Here is a 21,777-nt window from a genome sequence, read left to right on the forward strand (position 1 = left end):
GGACTTGATTGAGGAGCCATGACTCTTATTTGTATGATTCAGGTTAGAGTTTTGTTCACTTGACCTAAAACTTTTCTGCTTTTGGTAGCCTAATACATTTCTTTTTTGGTAGCCTAATACATTTTCCAAATGTTCCTTGGAAATCCTAAAAGAATATGTCTTATCTGTTTAAATAATGGGCTTCCAAGTTGGCTTAGTGGTAGAGAATCCACCTGCCAATGCAGGAGCTGCATTGATCCCTGGGTCGGGAAGATCTCCTAGGGGAGGAAATGGCAACCCACTCCAGTGTTCTTGCTTGGGAAATCCAATGGACAGGGGAGCCTGGTGGGCTACAGTCCATGGGGGTCACAGAGTCAGAAACGACTGAGCAACTGATCCATCACGCGTGCATGCACGATATTTAAATGATATAATCTTTTATTGTAGCTCTCTGTTCATATCTTTAAAAAATTATTCAAATGTCTTGCTGTTTTATTAGCCCTCTGATATTAGAATCTTTGACTATGATTACTACTCTGTCAAATTCTTGTTTTTCTAATAGTTTTTAAAATATATGCTGATTATCATAGTTCAGTATTTGTACCTCTTCTAGGATATACATCCTTGAGTGATGCAAGCCACTGCAGTGGTTGAAACAGCTTCTAATAAAGGCTACAACAACAATGGAAGAAACATTCAGAAAGGTAAGAGGCCTTACCTTTGGTTGGCTTTATTCTGGATGGAGAGAAGTAATTAAATGTATAAAGTGACTTAGCAGCAGCACCAGACTTACTATTAATAGTTCCCTCCTCAGTGTTGCTGTATGTTGAGCGTTCCTACCAGTACGGTGAGATTCAGCGCGTTTTTAACTTGACAGATAACTCAGGTGATTTCTGGCAGATGTGAGCAGCCTAAACAGGATCTCTCAGGTAGATGGAAAATTTAAGAAATAGAAGTGAGCTAGAAGAGAGGGTTTATGTCCAGCCAGGCTTTCAGGAACTACTGACAGGTACAGTTGCCTTCAGGGTAATAAGTGGAAAGTGGGCAGGTTGACCTCTGCTACTCAAGGAAAGATATTTTCTTTACATTGATCTAAAATTTCTCTTTCTGTCATAAAGGTAGAAGAGAAAATAACAAGGGCATAAAAAGCAAGATGATTAAGCTTTAAGTGTTTATGAATACATGTAGTTAAGAGGACTTTATGATAAAAATTCTTTTTCAAGTCAGAAGGGAAATAGTGGATTTTTCAGCAAATAGTAACCTTAGTCATTCTGCTTAGTCAGCTGGGGCTCTTATAGCACAATACCATTGAGGTGCCTTTAACAACAGGTACTTATTTTTTCACACTTCTGGAAGCTGGAAGTCCAAATCAGAGTGTCAGCATGGTCAGATCTGATAAGGGCTCTCTCCAGCCTTGTATCAGTGGACGACCACCTTCTTGCAATGTCCTCACATGGTGGAGAGAAAAAGAAAGCAGCTGTCTGCTGTCTCTTCTCTCTTATGTGCACTTATCCCATTTTGAGGGTCATGACCTCATCTAGCCTAGTTACCTCCCAATGTCCCATCTCTACATAGGAAGGTAGGGCTTGAACACATATGAAATTGAGGGAAACATAATTCAGTCCATAGTAGCAATTACTTAGGGATATTTGTCATGAATAATATAAAAAGTATTCCTCCATTGGGAAGAGCTTGGGCCAGACTATATCTAAGGTCTTATGTTTAAATTCTGTGATGTTGCTAACATTTTACCATTTTTTTTAATCAGATGAGCCTTCTCAACATAAGAAAGAAAATTTGTTATCTCCTAATGGTTGTAAAGAAGCCAAATTGACTTTTCCTAATGATTACTATGATTCCTTGGCATTAGAAAAAAGAGCTAGTGATAAAGAAATCAGCAATATTGATAAAATAGATTTATTGGAGCCATCTTTTACTATGAGTTCAGACACTAACATAGAGAGTGCTCACTCTCAGTCAAGTGAATTTGAAGACAGTATTGACTATGCTTTCCTGAATGAAACCTACACGATACATTATTCAGAGTCAAAACTAAAGAGTGAAAGTCTTATTCATTTAAATTCAGAGTTAGATTCTGAAATGCAGAAAAGAGAAGAGGTGTTTTTTGATATTTTGGAACGTCAAGGTAATAAGACTACTGACTTGGAAAGAATCTACAAGATTTCATATGATGATTATAAAAAAACTGCTGAAGATGTGCAAAAGCCTGATATAGATGAAGACTCACAGCAGGAATATCACAGTGCAGAAGAACAAGAGTATATAAATAACCGTTTATCATTTGACCAGGCAAAAACATTAGACATACCTAATCTGGAAGTTTTGCGATTAAGAAATTCAGGCTGTGACGTTAAATGTGCTAGCAGTCTAGAAGACAATCATGTTAAATTGGAAAGTAATTCCAGCATCTCTTTAGATTCAGTTGATGTTTATGGACGAGAAGATTCACCTCATGTCTCCAAATTTCAGAATTCTGTTATGTTAGCATTTCATGAACCTAAATATGGAAAGCGTAAGGAACAAGGGACTAGTTTAATGCTTCACACAGTACTGGATGAAATTGTACTCAGGAGTAGTCATCTTGAAGACAAGGAATCTCAATCTAAGGGTTTCCTAAACCCTCAAAAAGCATTAAAAACTAAAATTTATACTCGCAAAATGAACCCTCAATTAACTGAAAGTAAAGATTCTATTGGAAATGTAATTGTTGAGGACAAAATGTTACAGCACCTTGACAATCCAGGCACATTGCCTCAGGACAAAGATTTAGAGACATTACTCCAGCCTTGTAAAGATTGTCAGACTTCCTCTGTTTTTGATGATTCAGTAATTTCTGCCTGTGGGTATTCACATTATGAAAGCCTGCAAAGCACCCCTAACCCAGCCTTGGATGTTTCTATTAGTTTACCAAGGTCTGCAATCAGAGATAATCAGGCAGTAGAAGAAAGTGGCTCCCTAAAAGTTGCTAACGGCAGTACCATCAGTAAAGCACACTTTCACAATATGGAAGGACCGTGTCCCAAATCAGTGACAGATGCAGCAAGTTGTACAGTCCCAATTGATCAGATGGTGGATGTCAGCACTGATTTTAGGGCTTGTTTCACAGCAAGCAAGGCGACAAGTGCAAGACCCTCTGTAGTATCCACATCAAGCAACACCGAGATAACAATGATGAATAAAAAACGGCCTGGTGAATGGCAAAGTGAGAAACAAAGAAGTGTGGCTTGTAACACAGATTGGTCACACATTCAAGATACTGAAGATCCGCAGATGGCTATGACAAGAGGGCCCGCAGGGAAATCTCTCTCTGTTGACAATTTAAAATCTAATGGAAATGTCCTAAATAAGGTAAAACCAATATGATTAATAATAAAAATGTATATATAGACTTTATAAAGGTACTGTTTGCTAATGTAAATGTTTTGGTTTATTGATTTATATCAGGGATTTCTGAGGCTTTGGTGAGAAAATGCTGGATGAAGGGAAAAGATGACTAGATTGTTACCAACTCTGTTCTTCTCTGGGGGCAGTTATTACCACAAAATCAGTTAGAGTTTGGATTTTACATCTTAACAGATACAACGTGTATTGTTTGTCATATATGTCTAATTTTATTTTAAATAATGTTTTCAGGATTCCCTGGAGTTAAAAACATTTGAGTTCACAGACTTAAAGAAACATTCTGAAAGGTAAGTCAGATGTATATACTTCCAGATTGTTGTTGTTCAGTCACTGAATTGTGTCTGACTCTTTGCAACCCCATGAACTGCAGCACGCCAGGCTTTCTTCTTTCACTTATCTCCCAGAGTTTGCTCAAACTCATGTCCATTGCGTCGGTGATGCCATCCAACCATCTCATCCTTTGTCGCCCCCTTCTCACCCTCATTCTTTGTCGGCATCAGGGTCTTTTCCAATGAGTCACCTCTTTGCATCAGGTGGCCAAAGTATTGGAGCTTCAGGGTCAGTCCTTCCAATGGATATATGCTTGCAGATACATCAGTTTAGGTCATCCACTCAGTCGTGTCCAACTCTTTGCAACCCCATGAACTGCAGCATGCCAGGCTTCCCTGTCCATCACCAACTCCTGGAACGTGTTCAGACTCAAATCCATCAAGTTGGTGATGCCATCCAACCATCTCATCCTCTGTCGTCCCCTTCTCCTGCCTTCAGTCTTTCCCAGATGACATTAGCTTTCTGAAGGAATTAGTCAGACTTAAATTTCAGTAAGTTGGTGATGGACAGGGAAGCCTGGCATGCTGCATCAGGGTCTTTTCCAATGAGTCAGTTCTTCACATTGGGTGGCCCAAGAAACACAGGAGGAAATAAAGTAGTAATTTGCTTTTTGTGTAGGGTACTTTCATGCTCAGTCGCTCAGTTGTATTTGACTCTGTGACCCCATGGACTGTAGCCTACCGAAATCCTCTGTCCATGGAATTTTCCAGGCAAGAATACTGGGGCAGGTTGCCATTTCCTGCTCTAGGGGATCTTCCTGACCCAAGGATCGAACCTGTGACTCTTTCATTGGCAGGCAGATTCTTTACCACTGTGCCACCTGGAAAGCCCGAAGGGTACTTAACCATATAGAATGATAGCTGAGAAGGATCCAAAGAGATCATCCGCTTCAGCCATTTGTCTTGAAACACATAAATATTAGAATAATATAGAACATTAAAGCTTTTCACTTACTGAAATTTAAGTCTGACTAATTCCTTCAGAAAGCTAATGTCATCTTTGTTTATCCAATCCAGACTCACACTGATTTAATTACTTTGTTTTCTTTCATTGGATCCCCTGTAGACCAAAACAAGATAGCACATTTGGATAAAAAATCATATATCGGATAAATAAATACTTGTACTGGAGTATTTTAGTCTTGATTTTAATTCAGTGTATAATTTACTTTGCATTCATGGAGAACTAGATGGTGGGGAAGAGGAGAGAAAATGGGAGGTCTCAGAAGTCAAATAGTTTTCATGTTCTGAGGCCATTTACTTTTTCCTTCATTTATCTTTATTCTCCTAGTGAGTTTAATCTGGTGTCCAGTCCTATACAGTTAAATAGTTTGTTTCAAGAGACAGAAGTATTTGAGAACAGTTAGAAGTGGCAGCTAGTAGGAAGGGAAGAGCTATTAACATTCAAAAGAAGTAGTGATTTTTTAGCTTTCTGATATGATAACAGCAAAATATTTACTTATAATAACACAAGCATTATTATTTTTAAAGTGTAAATTCTATTTTCTGTTTAAATGGTAATATGTAAAAACCATTTCCTCCAGAATATTTATAACTTTTAAAAACCAGTGCTTGATTTAAGTTGAAAATCTGTTGATTCTGGATATATGTTAGTACTTTATTTTAGAATTTTTTTCTTGGTTAAAAAAAGAAGTATGAATTTGAGAATTATTTACTCTCTTAACTTCTAAAAAGAATATATGTAGCTTTGACTCTTGACATCCTTGTTTTAAATCAATTTCTTTAGTGGAAATTGATTTAAACTTAACAGAGAAATGTTAGAAATTTAAAACCTGTTTCTGGAGGCTTTTTTTGTCATTAACACAGAAAAATATTTGGAATCTTACCTAATCCAATTTTTTATTTCAAAGGGAATCTCAGCTTCCTAAAGAGGTAGAGAAGAATTTGCCATCGAAGTGCTGTCAGCAGATAATGCAGAGAGCCATCCAAGCCGAGTCGCATCTCTTAAACGTTCACTATCAGTTGTGCCGTCGCCACTGCAGTGACATTTACAGACTTGTGATGGAAGATAGAGAAGGACGAAATAGGTGACTGTTAGGGCTTTTTTGTTTATTACCTGTTCTTTAAATTGAAGTATAGTTAATTTATAATATATGTTTCAGGGATATATCATAGTGATTCACAGTTTTTAAAGATTATACTTCATTTATAGTTATAGATGATTGTTAATTTTAAATCTGTATCTTCCTAGAAACCTATCATTATAAATTTACTCTAGAAAATTTCTTTAGTTTTCACTTTTGAAGGGCAAAAAGAGGGTAGATTGTAACTGGGTTTTTAACTAGCCTAAGGGTAATTAGAATGTAGTATATTTTAATTTCATGGACAGGCAAGAGTGCATGTTGGGATAATGGATCCAGTAAAAAGACAGATTCAGTGTTTATAAAGTCTAAATATGGATGAAGTCAGTTGGAGTGTTTTTTATGACATTCTACCACATTCTTTCTGGCTTATTTGTACACTGAGGTTTGCTTTTACTGCCCCAAGAAAAGCATATCTTCTGTGATTCATTTTCTGTTATTAAACATTAAAAAAAAATTTAGAGATCTATTAGAAGTAAATGTACATAGATGTGTAATTTGATATTAGTTTTAAATGGGTGGCTTGGGCCTAAATAATTTAGTTTTGTGAACTTAACTTTTGAACAGGAATTTATCAAGTAATTCTACTAAGAAGGATTTAGGATCAGCACTACTGTCGGTTTTAGGAGACTTAAAAGTTAGATACATGAATTTGAAAGAAAAGATAAACAAGGGTATACCACTGGAAGAACTGCCTCCCTTGTCAATAGAATCAAGATTATTATCTGCCTTCTCTACTTTTGCTTCCAGGGTATGTATTTATGTTTTACAAATGAAATTTTTACTTTGTTTGGACAGGAAACACTTTAAAAGCTTTTTCTTCCCTTCTTTCTCTTTGCAGCTAATGAAAGAAGAGTCACATATGTAAGTTATGTAATCATCTAGTTTGAAATTTATTAAATTTTAAAAATTGGTTAATTCAGTTAGCTTTGTTTTGTTTTATTCTATATTCAGAATATTGATAAATGCTTTAATGAAATGTTAACCTGTTTAGCTTTTCAGGAGCAGATTCTGAACTAGATCATCAAAGGACACATGGTGATGGTTCTTCCAGCCTAAAGAAGACACTCTCTCAAGTGAGATTTTTTTTTAAGCAGTTCATCAAGTATAAGTCTTTAATTTTATGGCTTGCACAAACTCATTTTTAGGAGCTCTCACATCCTTCTTTTCACTCAGCTGGCTTGCTTTGGGGCTTCCCTGGTGGCTCAGATAGTAAAGAATCATACTACCATTTGAGGACTGTGGCTGATTAGAAGGAACATAGTGTCCTGACCAAATGGATGTCAGTAGCATATGTTGCAGAGAAGGCAATGGCACCCCACTCCAGTACTCCTGCCTGGAAAATCCCATGGAGGAGGAGCCTGGTAGGCTGCAGTCCATGGGGTCGCTAAGAGTCGGGCATGACTGAGTGACTTCACTTTCACTCTTTACTTTCATGCATTGCAGAAGGAAATGGCAACCCACTCTAGTATTCTTGCCTGGAGAATCCCAGGGACGGTGGAGCCTGGTGGGCTGCCGTCTGTGGGGTCGCACAGAGTTGGACATGACTGAAGTGACTTAGCAGCAGCAGCAGCAGCAGCATATGTTGAGTAAGATGACCACACAGATTGTCATCAAATCAGGAGACTTTGAGGATGAAAGTGAAGTCGCTCAGTCGTGTCTGACTCTTTGCAACCCTGTGGACTGTAGCCTACCAGGCTCCTCCATCCATGAGATTCTCCAGGCAAGAATACTGGAGTGGGTTGCCATTTCCTTCTCCATGAGGATGAAAGGTAGTGATTTAATAATTCACCATGACAATTAATATAAAACTTGACTGTCTCTGGCAGATCATAGTTTATGGTCCCCATCATGTTAATCCAGTGTAGTGAAAACTAATATGCTATGCCTTTGTCTCATGAGGTAGTATAATATCCAGTTCATTTTAGATGGAGCAGTTTCATTGCTTCCTTGCTAAAATGATGAAAATAGTTTTTAAATGCCTTTCATAGGTTTTCTTAATTGATGTTTGTCAGATGACAGTCTGTGTAAGAGTAATTTGAAAACTGAAGTGATAGAGAAACATGAGTTATATTCACTAACAACAGAGTAAGAAAACTGAAGTTTGTTTCTGCTCTCTGACTTTGGTCTTAACCCTATGGTTATATTATTATTTGGGTAGTTATAAATGGTTAGATGCATCCCAAAGCCAGAAGTGAAATAAATACTTGATTGGTTTATATTCCTTTCTGTTAAGACAAATGATTAAAAATAAATTAGCAAATTAGTTATTCCATCACTCTGTTCTTTAAAAAAAGAAAGTCTCAATTATCCACAAAGAATTAACAGGTCTAAAATCAGATTTTTATAACTTACATAGTTTGCTTAAACAACTTGTCCATTTAATGATATATGATGTTCTGGAGGGGGTTTTTTTTCATCATTATAAAGGTAGCAATGGTGTAACCTGATTATTTGGGCAGAACAATCTTTAAAAGTACAAGATGCAAATATAACATATTTATAACCTTAATTTTGATTCTGAAACAATATCTTCTTTAAGTTAGGATTACTTTTTAATACCTGTCTCATTAAGTTATGCATGAAAGTATGCAATGTTTCTAAATTTCAGTTACTTAAGTACCTCTTCATAATTTTTCTTAGTCTTGTACTACCTATAATGTTGTTTGCTTTGTATTTTTTTAAATGATTCTCCTGTCTTTTTAAAAAAAGTATATGTGAAGAGTAACTTATGTGTGGCAAAGAAATATTAGACTCCCCATAAATAAAAGGTATAAATAAGATACATTAAACATATAACTTCAATGTTAATGTGAAAAATACTTACATGTATACGTCCAGAAATCTTCTCAGGTACTTGTAGTATGTGGGTGTCACACTTTGCTAAATAGTGATGGTGTTCACACACAGGGGCTTCCCTGGTGGCCCAGTCAGTAAAGGATCCGCCTGCAGTGCAAGAGACCACCCGCAATGCAGGAGGCCTGGGTTCGATCCCTGGGTCAGGAAGATCCCCCGGAGAAGGAAATGGCAACTCATTCCAGTATTCTTGCCTGGAAAATCCCATGGACAGACGAGTCTGGCAGGCTGTAGTTCATGGGATCGCGAGAGTCGAGCACAACATAGTGACTAAACCACTACCACCTCACACACAGTCACTATAGCTAGTTTCAAATCATAATTCTCATGTGTGACAGACATAACACTAAATAAACAGATTCCTTAGGTTCAGTTTGCTCATCTGTAAACTGGGTTGGTAATGATTTTGTCTCATAGCCTTTGCTATTGTGAGGGATAAATAATGCCAGTAAAGTGTACCTGCCACATAGTAAGAGTGCATAATAACTGTTAGTCCTTATTTATTATTTTTGTTCTTGTTATTAATCCTTAGACATCTCTGTTACTTGACAATGGTCATCTTAAACAAGATAAATCACCCGGAGAGGGTGGTTTAAAAAATGGTGATATAGATGTAGACTTGAGTCAACTAAAACTTGATGATAAAGGTTAGTATAAAAATATTTGTCTTGTGTTATTGCCAGAAAGTAAATGACAAAATTTAAAATATCCTTCTGCTCATCTGTTAAGTTAAACTTTTTAATTAACTGAATGACACAATTCTGATTATGAGTGTTAGGTATGTTCTTATTACATCTACTTGATAACCTTTAAGGTTACTTAATATATCTGATAATGCCAAATAATAATACACATTTTTTCTTCTGGTTCATGTTTTCCAATTCAAAAAATTCTTTCTTCTGTCCAGTTTATATCTCTGTAAACTGTGTGGTTTTTCTTTTTTTTTCTTTAGTTTTCTCTATGAAAAGATTATGATCATTCCAGGAAGATCATTAATTCAATTTTTAATGAAATAAAGACCTGTAGCACTGCTTAACCCCTTTTTACAGATGTTTACTATTATTCTATCTATAAAGATGTTTCTTCTTCAGTAAAGGATAATTCAGAAAAATAACAGAAATTTTCTGGTTGTCCAGTGGTTAAAAATCTGCCTGCCACTGCAGGGGACAGAGGTTTGCTCCCTGGTCTGGGAGGATCCCACATGCCACAGAGCAGCTGAACCTGTGTGCCTCAGCCACCGAGATCCAAGCTCTAGAGCCCGTGCACCACGGCAGAAGAAGCCACCACAATGAGGAGCTTGCTCACCGCAGCGAAGAGGAGCCCTGCCCACTGCAGCTGGAAAAGCCCGCATGCAGCAACAGGGGCCCAGTACAGCCAGACATAAATGAATGATTTTTTTAATCAGGAAATAAGACTTTTAATAAGCTAGGAATCTGTGTTAATTTAAAACGGAGGCAGATCACACAGCTACCATCTCAGTGTTAAACGTTGTACATAACTCATTGCTAATTCTGTTCAATTTCTCAGACTGCAAAAATTACCGAGAAGTAAGTGAAGACTGGTTTGATGCTAAAGAGAACCTGACTGGAGCAGACTTCTCAGGAATACAAGAAAATCAGATAGAACAAGACAAAGGGGACCCGAAGTTTACCCTCGGTTGGTTCTTAAAAGTTTACTAAGAAACCCTAACCTAGTTCATTCATAAAATAGTGCTTACCTTCTTCTGTATTATTTGGGTGGGCAGCGGGGCGGGGGGCCGGGTGGGTGCTGTACTGTTTTAACATTCTAGTCCCATTTGCCTTCCCACATGTTAATAACTTAGTCTGCTTCAAGAATGTTTTCATCTTTAGATGGCATTTAATTGCTTATGAAGGTTGGAATTTCCTCTAGTACTGAGATTACTGCCCCTCTGTCATTTCTAATGATATGCTGTTTTCTCCTATTTCTTTTATATATTTCTATGGATTTTTGTTCTTTTCAACATAATAGGATACTTTTATTTTTTCCCTGCTTGATATATAATGTTTAAGATTTTTAAGCAAAATATAAAGTTAAAATTATCTGAAGTGTCTCTAACCTGCAATAACTACTAATATTCATTACCATTCTTCAATGTGTTTCTTTATACTTATATTTAATATACATATATAGTTTAAAATAAATGGCATCATATTGTCTAGTTTTATTGTAACTACTTTTTTATTTCTTTGCATTATTTTTCTCTGTATCACTTATCAAATGCTGTGTAGTTTGCTTACTCGATATTTTAACTGCCTTCCCACACTCAAAATATCAACTCAGTGAGGTTTTGTTCACTGCCTACACCCAGTGCCAGGTATAGCATTCTACCCGTGGGCTATTTAGTAGATATGCTAAACTTATGAAGGTGAGGTGATGGGTACGATGTATGTCTCCTGATTCTTATTTACTGCCTTTTCTACTAATATTGTAGCTCCTTGCTCCCTCCACACCCCAATGTAAAATTATAAAGATAAGTAATTCATTCTCTCTATACATTATAAACATTATACATTTTCTCTCTGTATGTTATAAACCAAAGAGATTATAACAAATTAAATAAAGTAACTTAATGAAGAAGGTTAGGTATTGATTGCCTAGAGATGAAGGACTCTGCCTAAATTTCAGCACCACAGCTTATTGGATCGGTGGTGTAAACTCCAGACCTCAGCGTCCTCACCTGGAACGTGAACACGGCCGTGGTTGCAGCTTAACAGGGCGGCTGTGCCCCGTGCAGGAGATGACGGCCGCCCGGTGTCAGCACAGAGCACACACATGGAGAGCGCTCAGGAAGCGCTAGGCTGCTCGTAACACTTAATGGAAAAGATAGAACTTACAAATGCCCTATTTCATAATAAAAAGCAAATAGAACCACTCTAAGAATTTATTCCTCAGGTATTTATTGTTCGCCCTCTATGCGCCAGGTTTAGGTTTTGGTGGTAACTTGAAAGAATCTCAGTTCACTAAATTCTTTTTTATTTCAGACCAGGTTTGCTTCAAAACAGAGATCATGAAAATGTCGTCTTAATAATTTTGAATTTTCTCATCAAATGAGAAAAAAATCTATAATTCTGATATTTATAGTTTTTAAAATAATACTGAGTCATGTGTCCACCCTTTTTTTCTTATATGCAGTTACCATTACCACAAGCAGTATACCTGCTGTTGATATTTTTGCCTGATTTAAAGGTTTCCTTGGTATGTTTTCCTAGCAAAGGAGTGTATGTAAAGAGAGCCCTCACCAGCATGCACACAGAGCATCCTGGGTGCATCCAGCATCCTAGATAGCACTCTCTGAACCAGAGATAAATGGAGGATACTTTCTTTAGTGGTTGATGTAATTAATTAGATGTTATTGATCCATTTTTGAGCCATAAGGGACTAAATATCAACCAATCCAACCTCTTTTATTTTTAACATGGTATGATTAAATCCCAGAAATTTTGAAACTGTGCTTCAGGCTGTTACTGTTTAGCCTAGTACTGATACTTGCTAATAGCTTTATAATAATCTTTGTGGTAATAAAAAATGAAATCTTCAACAATTTTTACATTCTCTCTTTAAAATATTGATACAATAATGATTATGTTCTGCTGTATATCATGTTTATGTACAAGCAGAAATAAAGAATGTGGAGCCCTTACGAAGAGATAAAGGTTACTTGATGCACGTTGGTGGCCTCTGCCCTTCAGTGTCTGAGGTATGCCAGGGTTTATTTTTTGAGCTTCACTTTCAGATCTATCAGTGTTCATATTTTGATTGTTCTGCTTTTCTTTATCTTCTTTTAGGCTGATTTAAGGTCTTATTTCCAGAAATATGAAATTTCTGACATTTCAATTTATGATTCTTCTCCTAATTACAGGTATGTTTCCCAAATTCAACAAATGTACCTTTGCTGGGTATCTGCTGTGTGTAGGTCTAATTAGGGGCCTGCTCTGTACTAAATGTCAACCACTTTGGTGATTAAGCCAGGAGTTTTGCAACCCAGAATAGGAAATTTCAACCCACTCCAGTATTCTTGCTTGGAGAATTCCATGGACAGAGGAGCCTGGTGGGCTACAGTCGATGGGGTCACAAAGAGTTGGACACAACCAAGCGATTAATGCTAACACTTTCTTAGCCCAGAAGAGGAATACACATTGACAGATAGCTGCAGTCATTAATTGGTGCTGTTCTTAATCAAGTCTTTCTTTCATTATACTTTTTAACATGTTACTAATGAGATATAGGAGAATTTCTGAGTTTTCTGCAGTTACCTTGTTTCATACCATTTCATGGGGGCAGTAGAGTACATTAGTTAAGAGAACAAGCTCCTCAGTTAGATGGCTTGGATTCACTTCCCAGCTCCATCAGCAAGTTGATGAATAAGTTTGGTCAAGTTACTTAACCTTTCTGTACCTCAGACTCTTCATTGATAAAGTGAGGATAATGATGATACCTACATAGCATTGCTGTGAAACTGTTATGAGGTAAATAAGTAAGCCTTTAGAAATAAAGCCTGGCATGTAATGGGCACTCAGAAAATTATATTCAGTTTTATTATTTTTTATTTTAATTACTTTTCAGTTGATAGTTTTATTTTTTAGGTATATGGCTATATTATCTACAGATAGTCATTTCTAATACATATATTTGTATTATAAATATATATATTATAAATACATATAAAATATAAAATTATAAATATATGTATTTCTACTTCCTTTTTTGTGGTATCATCAGAGCATTCAAAAGTATCAAATAAGAATGGTGATAGCTTAATGGAAATGCCTTTACTGTTTTATCACAAAAAAGTATAGCTTTTTATTTCAGATATGAAAAATTAAAATACATTTTAAAAGGATCCCATTTGTAGTTGGGTTGAAATTTATTAAAAGTGTTTCATTTTGTCTTAAATGTATAGACTTAAAGATCATATGCTTTTTTCGACCCATTAATATGTTAATATATTTCAGTATATTAAAAGTGGTGTTGTGTTCCTGGGAGTATTATTACTGTTATACTTGATGTGAAAGATTCTTTTAGTGTCTTATTGAATCCTTTGAAAAAGAGAAACTATGTATTTTTATTCCTTGAAGTATTATACATTCTATGAGAACATTTAGGAGATATAATTAAATACAAAAATAAATACAAAGATTTATCATGGTCCCATCTTTTGAAGACATCTGCCCTTCAGAGTTGATAGATTCTTCCATTTACTCTGTCTAGAGCTGGCTCTTCAAGGAGGGCTCTTGCCCAGCCTTCTCACTTAAAAAGTTAAAATTCTGGTTAGATTTTCCAACTCTTTTTGGACTACATATTTTTTCAGTACAAGACCATAGGACATTCTCTTCTATTTTCTGCTAAATGTTTTGAAATTTTTCCTTTCACATGTAAGCCTTCAATGTATTCAATGTATCTTTCAGATACATTTATGTATATAGGGATTAATTTTAATTTTTTAATGTGGATAGTTAATTGTCCAGAGAACACTAATCTGTGTAATAACTCTGTCATGTATTAGCTTTGCAAATGTTTTACATTAAATTTTTATATAAAATTAATAGATAATTCAGAAGAAATGCTGTCTTTTATTTCCCATCTTTGAGTTGTTTTTTTTTAGTTGTCTTAAGTATTCTTCCTGATCCCAAGGTAAGTGTAGTGACTTTTGTTTTTAAGAGCAGTTATTCTTCTGAAAGATACATGCTAGCCAATAGTTACACAGTGATGTTTAAGGCCATTTAAAGTCATTAAAAGAACCTTTTGGTTTTCTGCTTCTATGTTTTAGATATGCATCTCTTGCTTTTAAACAGAACAGTGATGCCAAGATTGCTGTGAAAGAAATGAATGGTATAGAAATAAAAGGGAAACCAGTAAATGTGCGACTTGTCAAAACTTCTGGAGAGTATACATCACCACTTTCCTCCAAAAATGGAAATAAAGTTAGTTGCAGTAATTTGGAAAAAAGTACCAGCAAAGAAATCAGCTCACCCTCCTCTATTTCTAGACTGCCCAGAACTCGGCCGAGACAGCTGGGGTCTGAGCAAGACAGTGAGTTCTTCCCTTTTGACCAAAAGGTTAGTTTTCTTGATCAAGCCCTTAAATGGTCTTCTCGTATGCTATATTTCAATAAGTAGCTCTGTAGGACAAATAACTCTAGGACAGCATCATGAAATGGGAATAAGGACAGTAATCTGAATAGTTTCTAACATTGACTCCAAACTAGGCTGCTTCTGTACAACTCCACTTGCTCCTGGAGGAAACAGATCTTTGCAAACCTTGCTGCAGAGAAACTCATTTCTCCTTAACTAGGCTCTTGGCCAATTCTGTGCATTCTTTTTATCTCTTTATCTTGGACAGTATTACTCTGCAAGTGGCTACTTACACTTTCATCATTCTCTTTTTTTCACAGCTAACCTTATCTCATAATTATTAAAACCATAAAATATAGTCATTTTTATTATGTATGCTCTCCTCTTTACCTCGTTGAGGTTTTAAATGGCACATGGAAGGTGATAAAGTTGACTTACTCATTCTTATCGCTGTACTGCTCAACAAAATAGCTGGCATCCTATAGGCATGCCATAGAATTTTTTTTTTTAAGTTACCTGCCGTAAAATTCGCTCTTTTTGCCGTCTAGAGTTTAGACAGATGTACATAGGCATGTAACCACCACCACAATCAAGGTATAGATCTGTTCTATCATTTCAAAACATTCTCTTGTGCTCTGCTCTGTTTCCTGTTTCTTTTAATCTAATTTTACCTTTTATAGAATATCCTATGAATAGAATATTATATAGCCTTGTTAGTCTGGCTTCTTTCACCTAGCTTAATGCATTTTATTACTGAGTTCTAAGAGGTTTTCATATTCTGAAGATAAATCATCTATCAGATAGATATGAAATTCTCAAATACTTTTCCCAGCCGGTAGTTTGCATTATTTGAATAGTGTACTCTCAGAGCAGAAGTTTTAAATGTTGACAGATTACAATTATCAATTTTTTTAAGAGTGTTTTTAGTGTTGTTTCTGCATTTCTACACATAAACCTCTGCATAACCCATGGTCACAAAGATTTTGAGTTCATTTTTATATGATATGTGAGATATAAATTGAGGACGCTTTTGGTTTGTGTTTTTGTCTTGTGTGTGGAATTGTTCTAGCATCATTGTTGAAAAGACTAGCCAATCTCCACTGAATTATCTTTGTGCCTTCATCAAAAATCAATTGACCATATTTGTGTGGATCTATTTCTAGAGTGTCCTCTTCTATCTCTCTCAGATTTTCCACCAGTACTACATGTCTTGATTATTATAGCTTTCAGTGAGTCTTGAAATCAAGTAGAATTAGTCCTCCAACTTTATTCTTTTCCAGAATTGTTTGGGCTATTCCACTGTCTTTGCCCATAAATCTCATAATTCTGCTTGTCACTGTCTATTAAAAAATCCTACTTGGATTTTTACTGGAGTTAGTTGGACTCTGCAGATCAGAGAAAATCCCTTTTTAATAAATGGATGAAAGAAAACATTTTTGTTGAATAAATGAATTGAGGTTTTTTTTTCCCTTGAAAGTAAGATAAAGGGATCTCTTCTCCCTGTGTCCATATCCCATTCTTTCCACTAATTCTGGAGTTATTGTTTTTCTGTACCATTAGTGACTCTGTTTCTACTCACAGGCCTTTCTCCACTTAGAGTTATGCACAGCTCTTCCTAATCCTGCCAACATTTCCACTTGACTTTTCATTCTTTTGACATGACCATCCTTATTTGTTCTGTGTTTTTCCTGTCAAACCTCCCAAACAAGTAGTTATATCCAATGTCTGGGTTTCTTTAATTGTTCCTTTTCTTCATCCTAATAATCTGACTTTAGTCTCTTAAAATTTTATTTACAGTGCTCTTCCTATAGTCACTAGTGACATTATCATTGGTCTTTCTCCCTATCTCCCTTCATTTTGACCATTTAGCTCATTTGATGTTGGTCATTCCTTTCTTTCAACTCTTTTCCATTCATCTCAGTGACACTCGGTGTTTAGGATGGGTTTTTTAGTGTGTAACGTGAATCCGTAATAGGAAGGAAGGAAACAAACTACAGTGGGATATAGGGGGACTTGACCTGGAGCTTTGGAGCTCTGGCTCCTCCCTGCCCCTCACCTGGTCTCTTGCCTCTACATCCCTGTAAGTGCTTTTCTTTGCTTCTCTCTGCACACTGGCTTTCTCTGCCTGCTCATGACTTCTCTTACCCTCCAGGAGGCTTTATTTTGCTTAATTCTGACTCTACAGAGTTTTTCAGTTCAAGTTCCTGTCATCATTTGACTAACTCATTTGCTCTGTGTTCCAGTTCCACATTCTTTAGACAGGGAATCTGATCCAGCCTGATTTTGGTGTTCATGGGTTCAGGTAATAACAGCACTCTTGGTCCCGTCAGCAGAGGCAGCAGGCTATGGAGCTGGTAGAGGGAAGGTCATGTATTGTAAACAGGGCACCATGGACTGGGCCAGGAGTCTGCCGTCCTCTAGTCTGTGGACAGGGCAGCTCTTGTTGCATCTTTGTTAAATTGTACTCTTGCTTTTCTAGCAGCTTCCTGTCACCTTTATTCTCAGATTCTTAACATTGTTTTCATTATATTCATTTATAAAATATTTATTGTCTATAACAAGAGTTAGAGAGTGATGATTAAGAAGAACAGATTCATAACCTGGCTTTACTACCTACTCATCATGGGCTGGGCATGTTACCACCCTCCGTGTATGAGCATCCTTATTTTAAAATGGGGATGAGTGTTCCTGGCTCACGAATGTTGTGAGCTTTCAGTTCATTCAGTCACTCAGTTGTGTCCAACTCTTTTCGATCCCATGAATTGCAGCACACCAGGCCTCCCTGTCCATCACCAACTCCCGGAGTTCACTCAAACTCACATCCATCGAGTCCGTGATGCCATCCAGCCGTCTCATCCTCTGTCGTCCCCTCCTCCTCCTGCCCCCAATCCCTCCCAGCATCAGAGTCTTTTCCAGTGAGTCAACTCTTCACATCAGGTGGCCAAAGTACTGGAGTTTGAGCTTTAGCATCATTCCTTCAAAGAACACACGGGGCTGATCTCCTTTAGAATGGACTGGTTGGATCTCCTTGCAGTCCAAGGGACTCTCAAGAGAATTCTCCAACACCACGGTTCAAAAGCATCAATTCTTCAGCGCTCAGCTTTCTTCACAGTCCAACTCTCACATCCATACATGACTACTGGAAAATCCATAGTCTTGACTAGACGGACCTTTGTTGGCAAAGTAATGTCTCTGCTTTTTAATATTCTATCTGCTGCTGCTAAGTCACTTCAGTCGTGTCCGACTGTGCGACCCCATAGATGGCAGCCCACTAGGCTCCTCTGTCCCTGGGATTCTCCAGGCAAGAATACTAGAGTGGGTTACCATTTCCTTCTCCAATGCATGAAAGTGAAAAGTGAAAGTGAAGTCACTCAGTCATGCCTGACTCTTAGCAACCCCATGGACTGCAGTCTAGCAGGCTCCTCCGTCCATGGGATTTTCTAGGCAAGAGTACTGGAGTGGGGTGCCATTGCTTTCTCCGGCTATCTTGGTTGGTCATAACTTTCCTTCTAAGGAGTAAGCGTTTTTAATTTCATGGCTGCAGTCACCATCTGCAGTGATTTTGGAGCCCCCAAAAATAAAGTCTGACAGTTTCCACTGTTTCCCCATCTATTTCCCATGAAGTGACGGGACCAGATGCCATGATCTTCGTTTTCTGAATGTTGGGCTTTAAGCCAACTTTTTCACTCTCCTCTTTCACTTTCATGAAGAGGCTTTTTAGTTCCTCTTCACTTTCTGCCATTAAATGAGTTTAATACAGAAAATTCCTCAGAACAATACCTGTCATGGAGTGTGTACTCAGTCAATAAGGAAATGGCAACCCACTCCAGTATTCTTGCCTGGAGAATCCCATGGACAGAGGCTATAGTCCACGGGTTCGCAAAGAGTCGGACACGATATTGAATAACACACAACAACAACACACACTGTTATTTACTAGTAACTTGGCTTTCTTGGAAAACCCATTTTCTCTGAGGTTTCAACTGCTACCTAAACTATTATATCAGAATTATTTATTTATCAAATAGTATACCAACTGTGTACACTATTGTAGGCAGTGGGAAAGTAGCAATGAACAAAACAGACAAAAATCTGTGCTGTTAAAGAGCTTAAGGTGATTCCCTGGTGCCTCAGGCAGTAAAGTGTCTGCCTGCAATGCTAGAGACTCAGGTTCGATCCCTGGGTCAGGAAATCCCCTGGAGAAGGAAATGGCAACCCGATCCAGTATTCTTGCGTGGAAAATCCCATGGACAGAGGAGCCTGGTAGACTACAGTCCATAGGGTCACAAAGAGACAGGACTGATCAACTTCACTCACTCAAAAGAGCTTAAGTCTAATGAAGGAGATAAGGAAATAGGCAAATGTTTAAAACATATAACATTCTGATTTGGGAGATCTCATATTTTATATATCTTACTTTGAATTTTCTTCTAGATAGGAAAGTGCCAGCTCTTTCCTTGTTGAACTTTTATGGGATGTACAGTGGTTTCATACAATTTATAGCCTACTTGAATTGTTGTTGTTCAGTCACTAAGGCGTGTCTGACTCTGCAACCCATGAACTGCAGCATGCCAGGCTTCCCTGTCCTTCAGTATCTCCCTGAGTTTCGTCAAACTCATGTCCGTTGAGTCAGTGATGCCATCCAAGCATCTCATCCTCTGTTGCCCCTTTTTCATGCTCTCAATTTTTCCCAGCATCAGGGTCCTTTCCAGTGAATTGGCTCTACACCTCAAGTGGCCAAAGTATTGGAGCTTCAGCTTCAGCATCAGTCTTCCCAATGAATATTCAGGGTTGATTTCCTTTACGATGGACTGGTTGGATCTCCTTGCAGTCCAAGGGACTCTCAAGAGTCTTTTCTAGCACCACAGTTTGAAAGCGTCAAGTCTTCAGTGCTCAGCCTTCTTTATGATCCAGCTCTCACATCCATACATGACTACTGGAAAAAACATAGCCTTGACTATATGGACCTTTGTCTGCAAAATGTCTAGGATTGACAAAGCTGTTCTTCCAAGGAGTAAATGTCTTTTAATTTCGTGGCTGCAGTCACCATCCACATTGATTTTGGACCCAAGAAAATGAAATCTGGCACTGTTTCCACATTTTCCCCATCTGTTTGCCATGATGTAATAGGAACCAGATGCCATAATCTTAGTTTTTTGAATGTGGCGTTGTAAGCCAGCTTTTTCACTCTTTCACCCTCATCCAGAGGCTCTTTAGTTCCTCTTTACTTTTTGCCATTAGGGTGGTGTCATCTGCATATCTGAGGTTGTTGATATTTCTCTGTGTAATCCTGATTCCAGCTTGGGATTCATCCAGCCCAACATTTTGCATGATGTGCTCTGCATATCAAAGTTAAGTAAGTGGGGTGACAGTATACAGCCTTGTCCTCCTCCTTTCCCAAGTTTGAACCCCTCGTGCTCCATGCCTGGCTCTCACTGTTCCTTCTTGTCCTGCATACAGGTTTCTCAGGAGGCAGGTCCGGTGGTCTGGTATTCCCGTCTCTTTCAGAATTTTCCACAGTTGGTTGTGATCCACACAGTCAAAGGCTTTAGCATAGTCAGTGAAGCAGAAGTAGATGATTATTTTGGATGGTTAATAGTAATTAATTGATCATTTTGTCTCTTTAGTCTAATTATAAGATATATAACTGATGGTTCTATTTTATAGCACTAGTTTCCCCCCTCCCCAGCATGTTCTGGGCATATAGGTTGTTCATTAAATGTTTAGTAAATAAGACATAGATTGTAAGATATAAATATGTATATATAATTACCATGTAGACTAGCCTTTCTCTGTCAGGTTGGGTAAAAGAATTAAGCCCTCATGCCCTAAGCCTAAGATATCCATTGTATGTAGTGAATGAACCTCTCTCCTGTGCATCTAGAACTGGTTATGTCCTATCTTAGGGAAAAAAGTAACATTATTTTCTGAGTCCTGTGGATCAGATGAGTCATCCTTTTTTGAGAAAGGCTAATTTCAACGTAGCCCATATACTTGCCATGTATTTGGCATTTTTTAAAATAAGTGGCCCTGAATACATCTCAAGTAAGTCTACTTGGTAGGAAAAAAATAATCTCGAAGTAAATGTTTTAGAAATTTTGATTTTACTATTTGTAACTTTTTAATTTAGAATAGGCTGAATTGTGTCTGTAATCATCACTGATTTAAATAAAACTTTAAAATGTTTCTTTAGGGTGTAAAGAAGAATTGTAAACAGATTGAGTCTACTAAACTATTACCTGACACACCTATTCAGTTCATACCTCCAAAAACATTGAACCTGCGTAGTTTTACCAAGATCATAAAGAGACTGGCTGAACTACATCCAGAAGTTAGCAGGTAATGACTACAGTTATATTTTAACTGGCTTTAAAAGTTTGTATAAAAATAGAGTTCCTTTCAATAAATAACTTAGCCATATTTAGAATGTGCTACTTTGGAAAAGACAAATGCTCATGTATGTTTTCCTTTGGCAGAGATCACATTATAGATGCTCTTCAGGAAGTAAGAGTAAATCATAAAGGTTTTCTGAATGGCTTATCTATTAATTCTATTGTGGAAATGACTTCCTCTGTTTTGGAAAACTCTGCCTCCAGTTAGGAATAAAAGAAGCAATAAGAGGTAAGTCAGTCATATCTTTCATATTGAAACAGTAAACATTTTAAGCTGTGGATTCCATTTCCTTTTCAAATAAAAATTATATTGAAAATAATAAGATAATATTACAAACTCTAAAACAAGCATAGTGATTTGGTTCACTGTTAATGCAAAACTAGTTACCCCAAAATTTATTGACTTAAGCAACCTTTATCATCACCTAGTTTGCAGGTCAGAATTCAGGAATGGCATAGCTGGGTGTTTTTAGCTTAGTGACTCTCGTGATGTTGCATCAAGGTGCTGGCATGGGCTGTGGTCATCAGGAGGCTTGATTGAGCCTGGAGGACCGCTCCTGAGACAGCTTCTTCCCACGGCTGTTGGCAGGGGCCTCTATTTCTC

The 21,777-nt window shown here is 37.3% G+C and overlaps 1 protein-coding gene across 1 annotated transcript; it reads left to right on the plus strand.

The window, feature by feature from the left end:
* The first annotated feature begins 610 nt into the window (after positions 1-610).
* Positions 611-21,381, plus strand: RBM44 (RNA binding motif protein 44). Its single transcript, XM_040231879.1, has 14 exons — positions 611-683; positions 1,748-3,348; positions 3,634-3,689; positions 5,603-5,779; positions 6,401-6,584; positions 6,675-6,697; positions 6,828-6,909; positions 9,222-9,336; positions 10,217-10,345; positions 12,328-12,407; positions 12,496-12,569; positions 14,478-14,766; positions 20,975-21,120; positions 21,258-21,381. The coding sequence occupies exons 1-14, from the start codon at positions 611-613 to the stop codon at positions 21,379-21,381; spliced, it is 3,153 nt and encodes a 1,050-aa protein (XP_040087813.1).
* Positions 21,382-21,777: the final 396 nt, after the last annotated feature.

The sequence above is a fragment of the Oryx dammah genome, unplaced genomic scaffold, assembly GCF_014754425.2.
Source record: "Oryx dammah isolate SB20612 unplaced genomic scaffold, SCBI_Odam_1.1 HiC_scaffold_28, whole genome shotgun sequence".
Lineage (NCBI taxonomy): Eukaryota > Metazoa > Chordata > Mammalia > Artiodactyla > Bovidae > Oryx > Oryx dammah.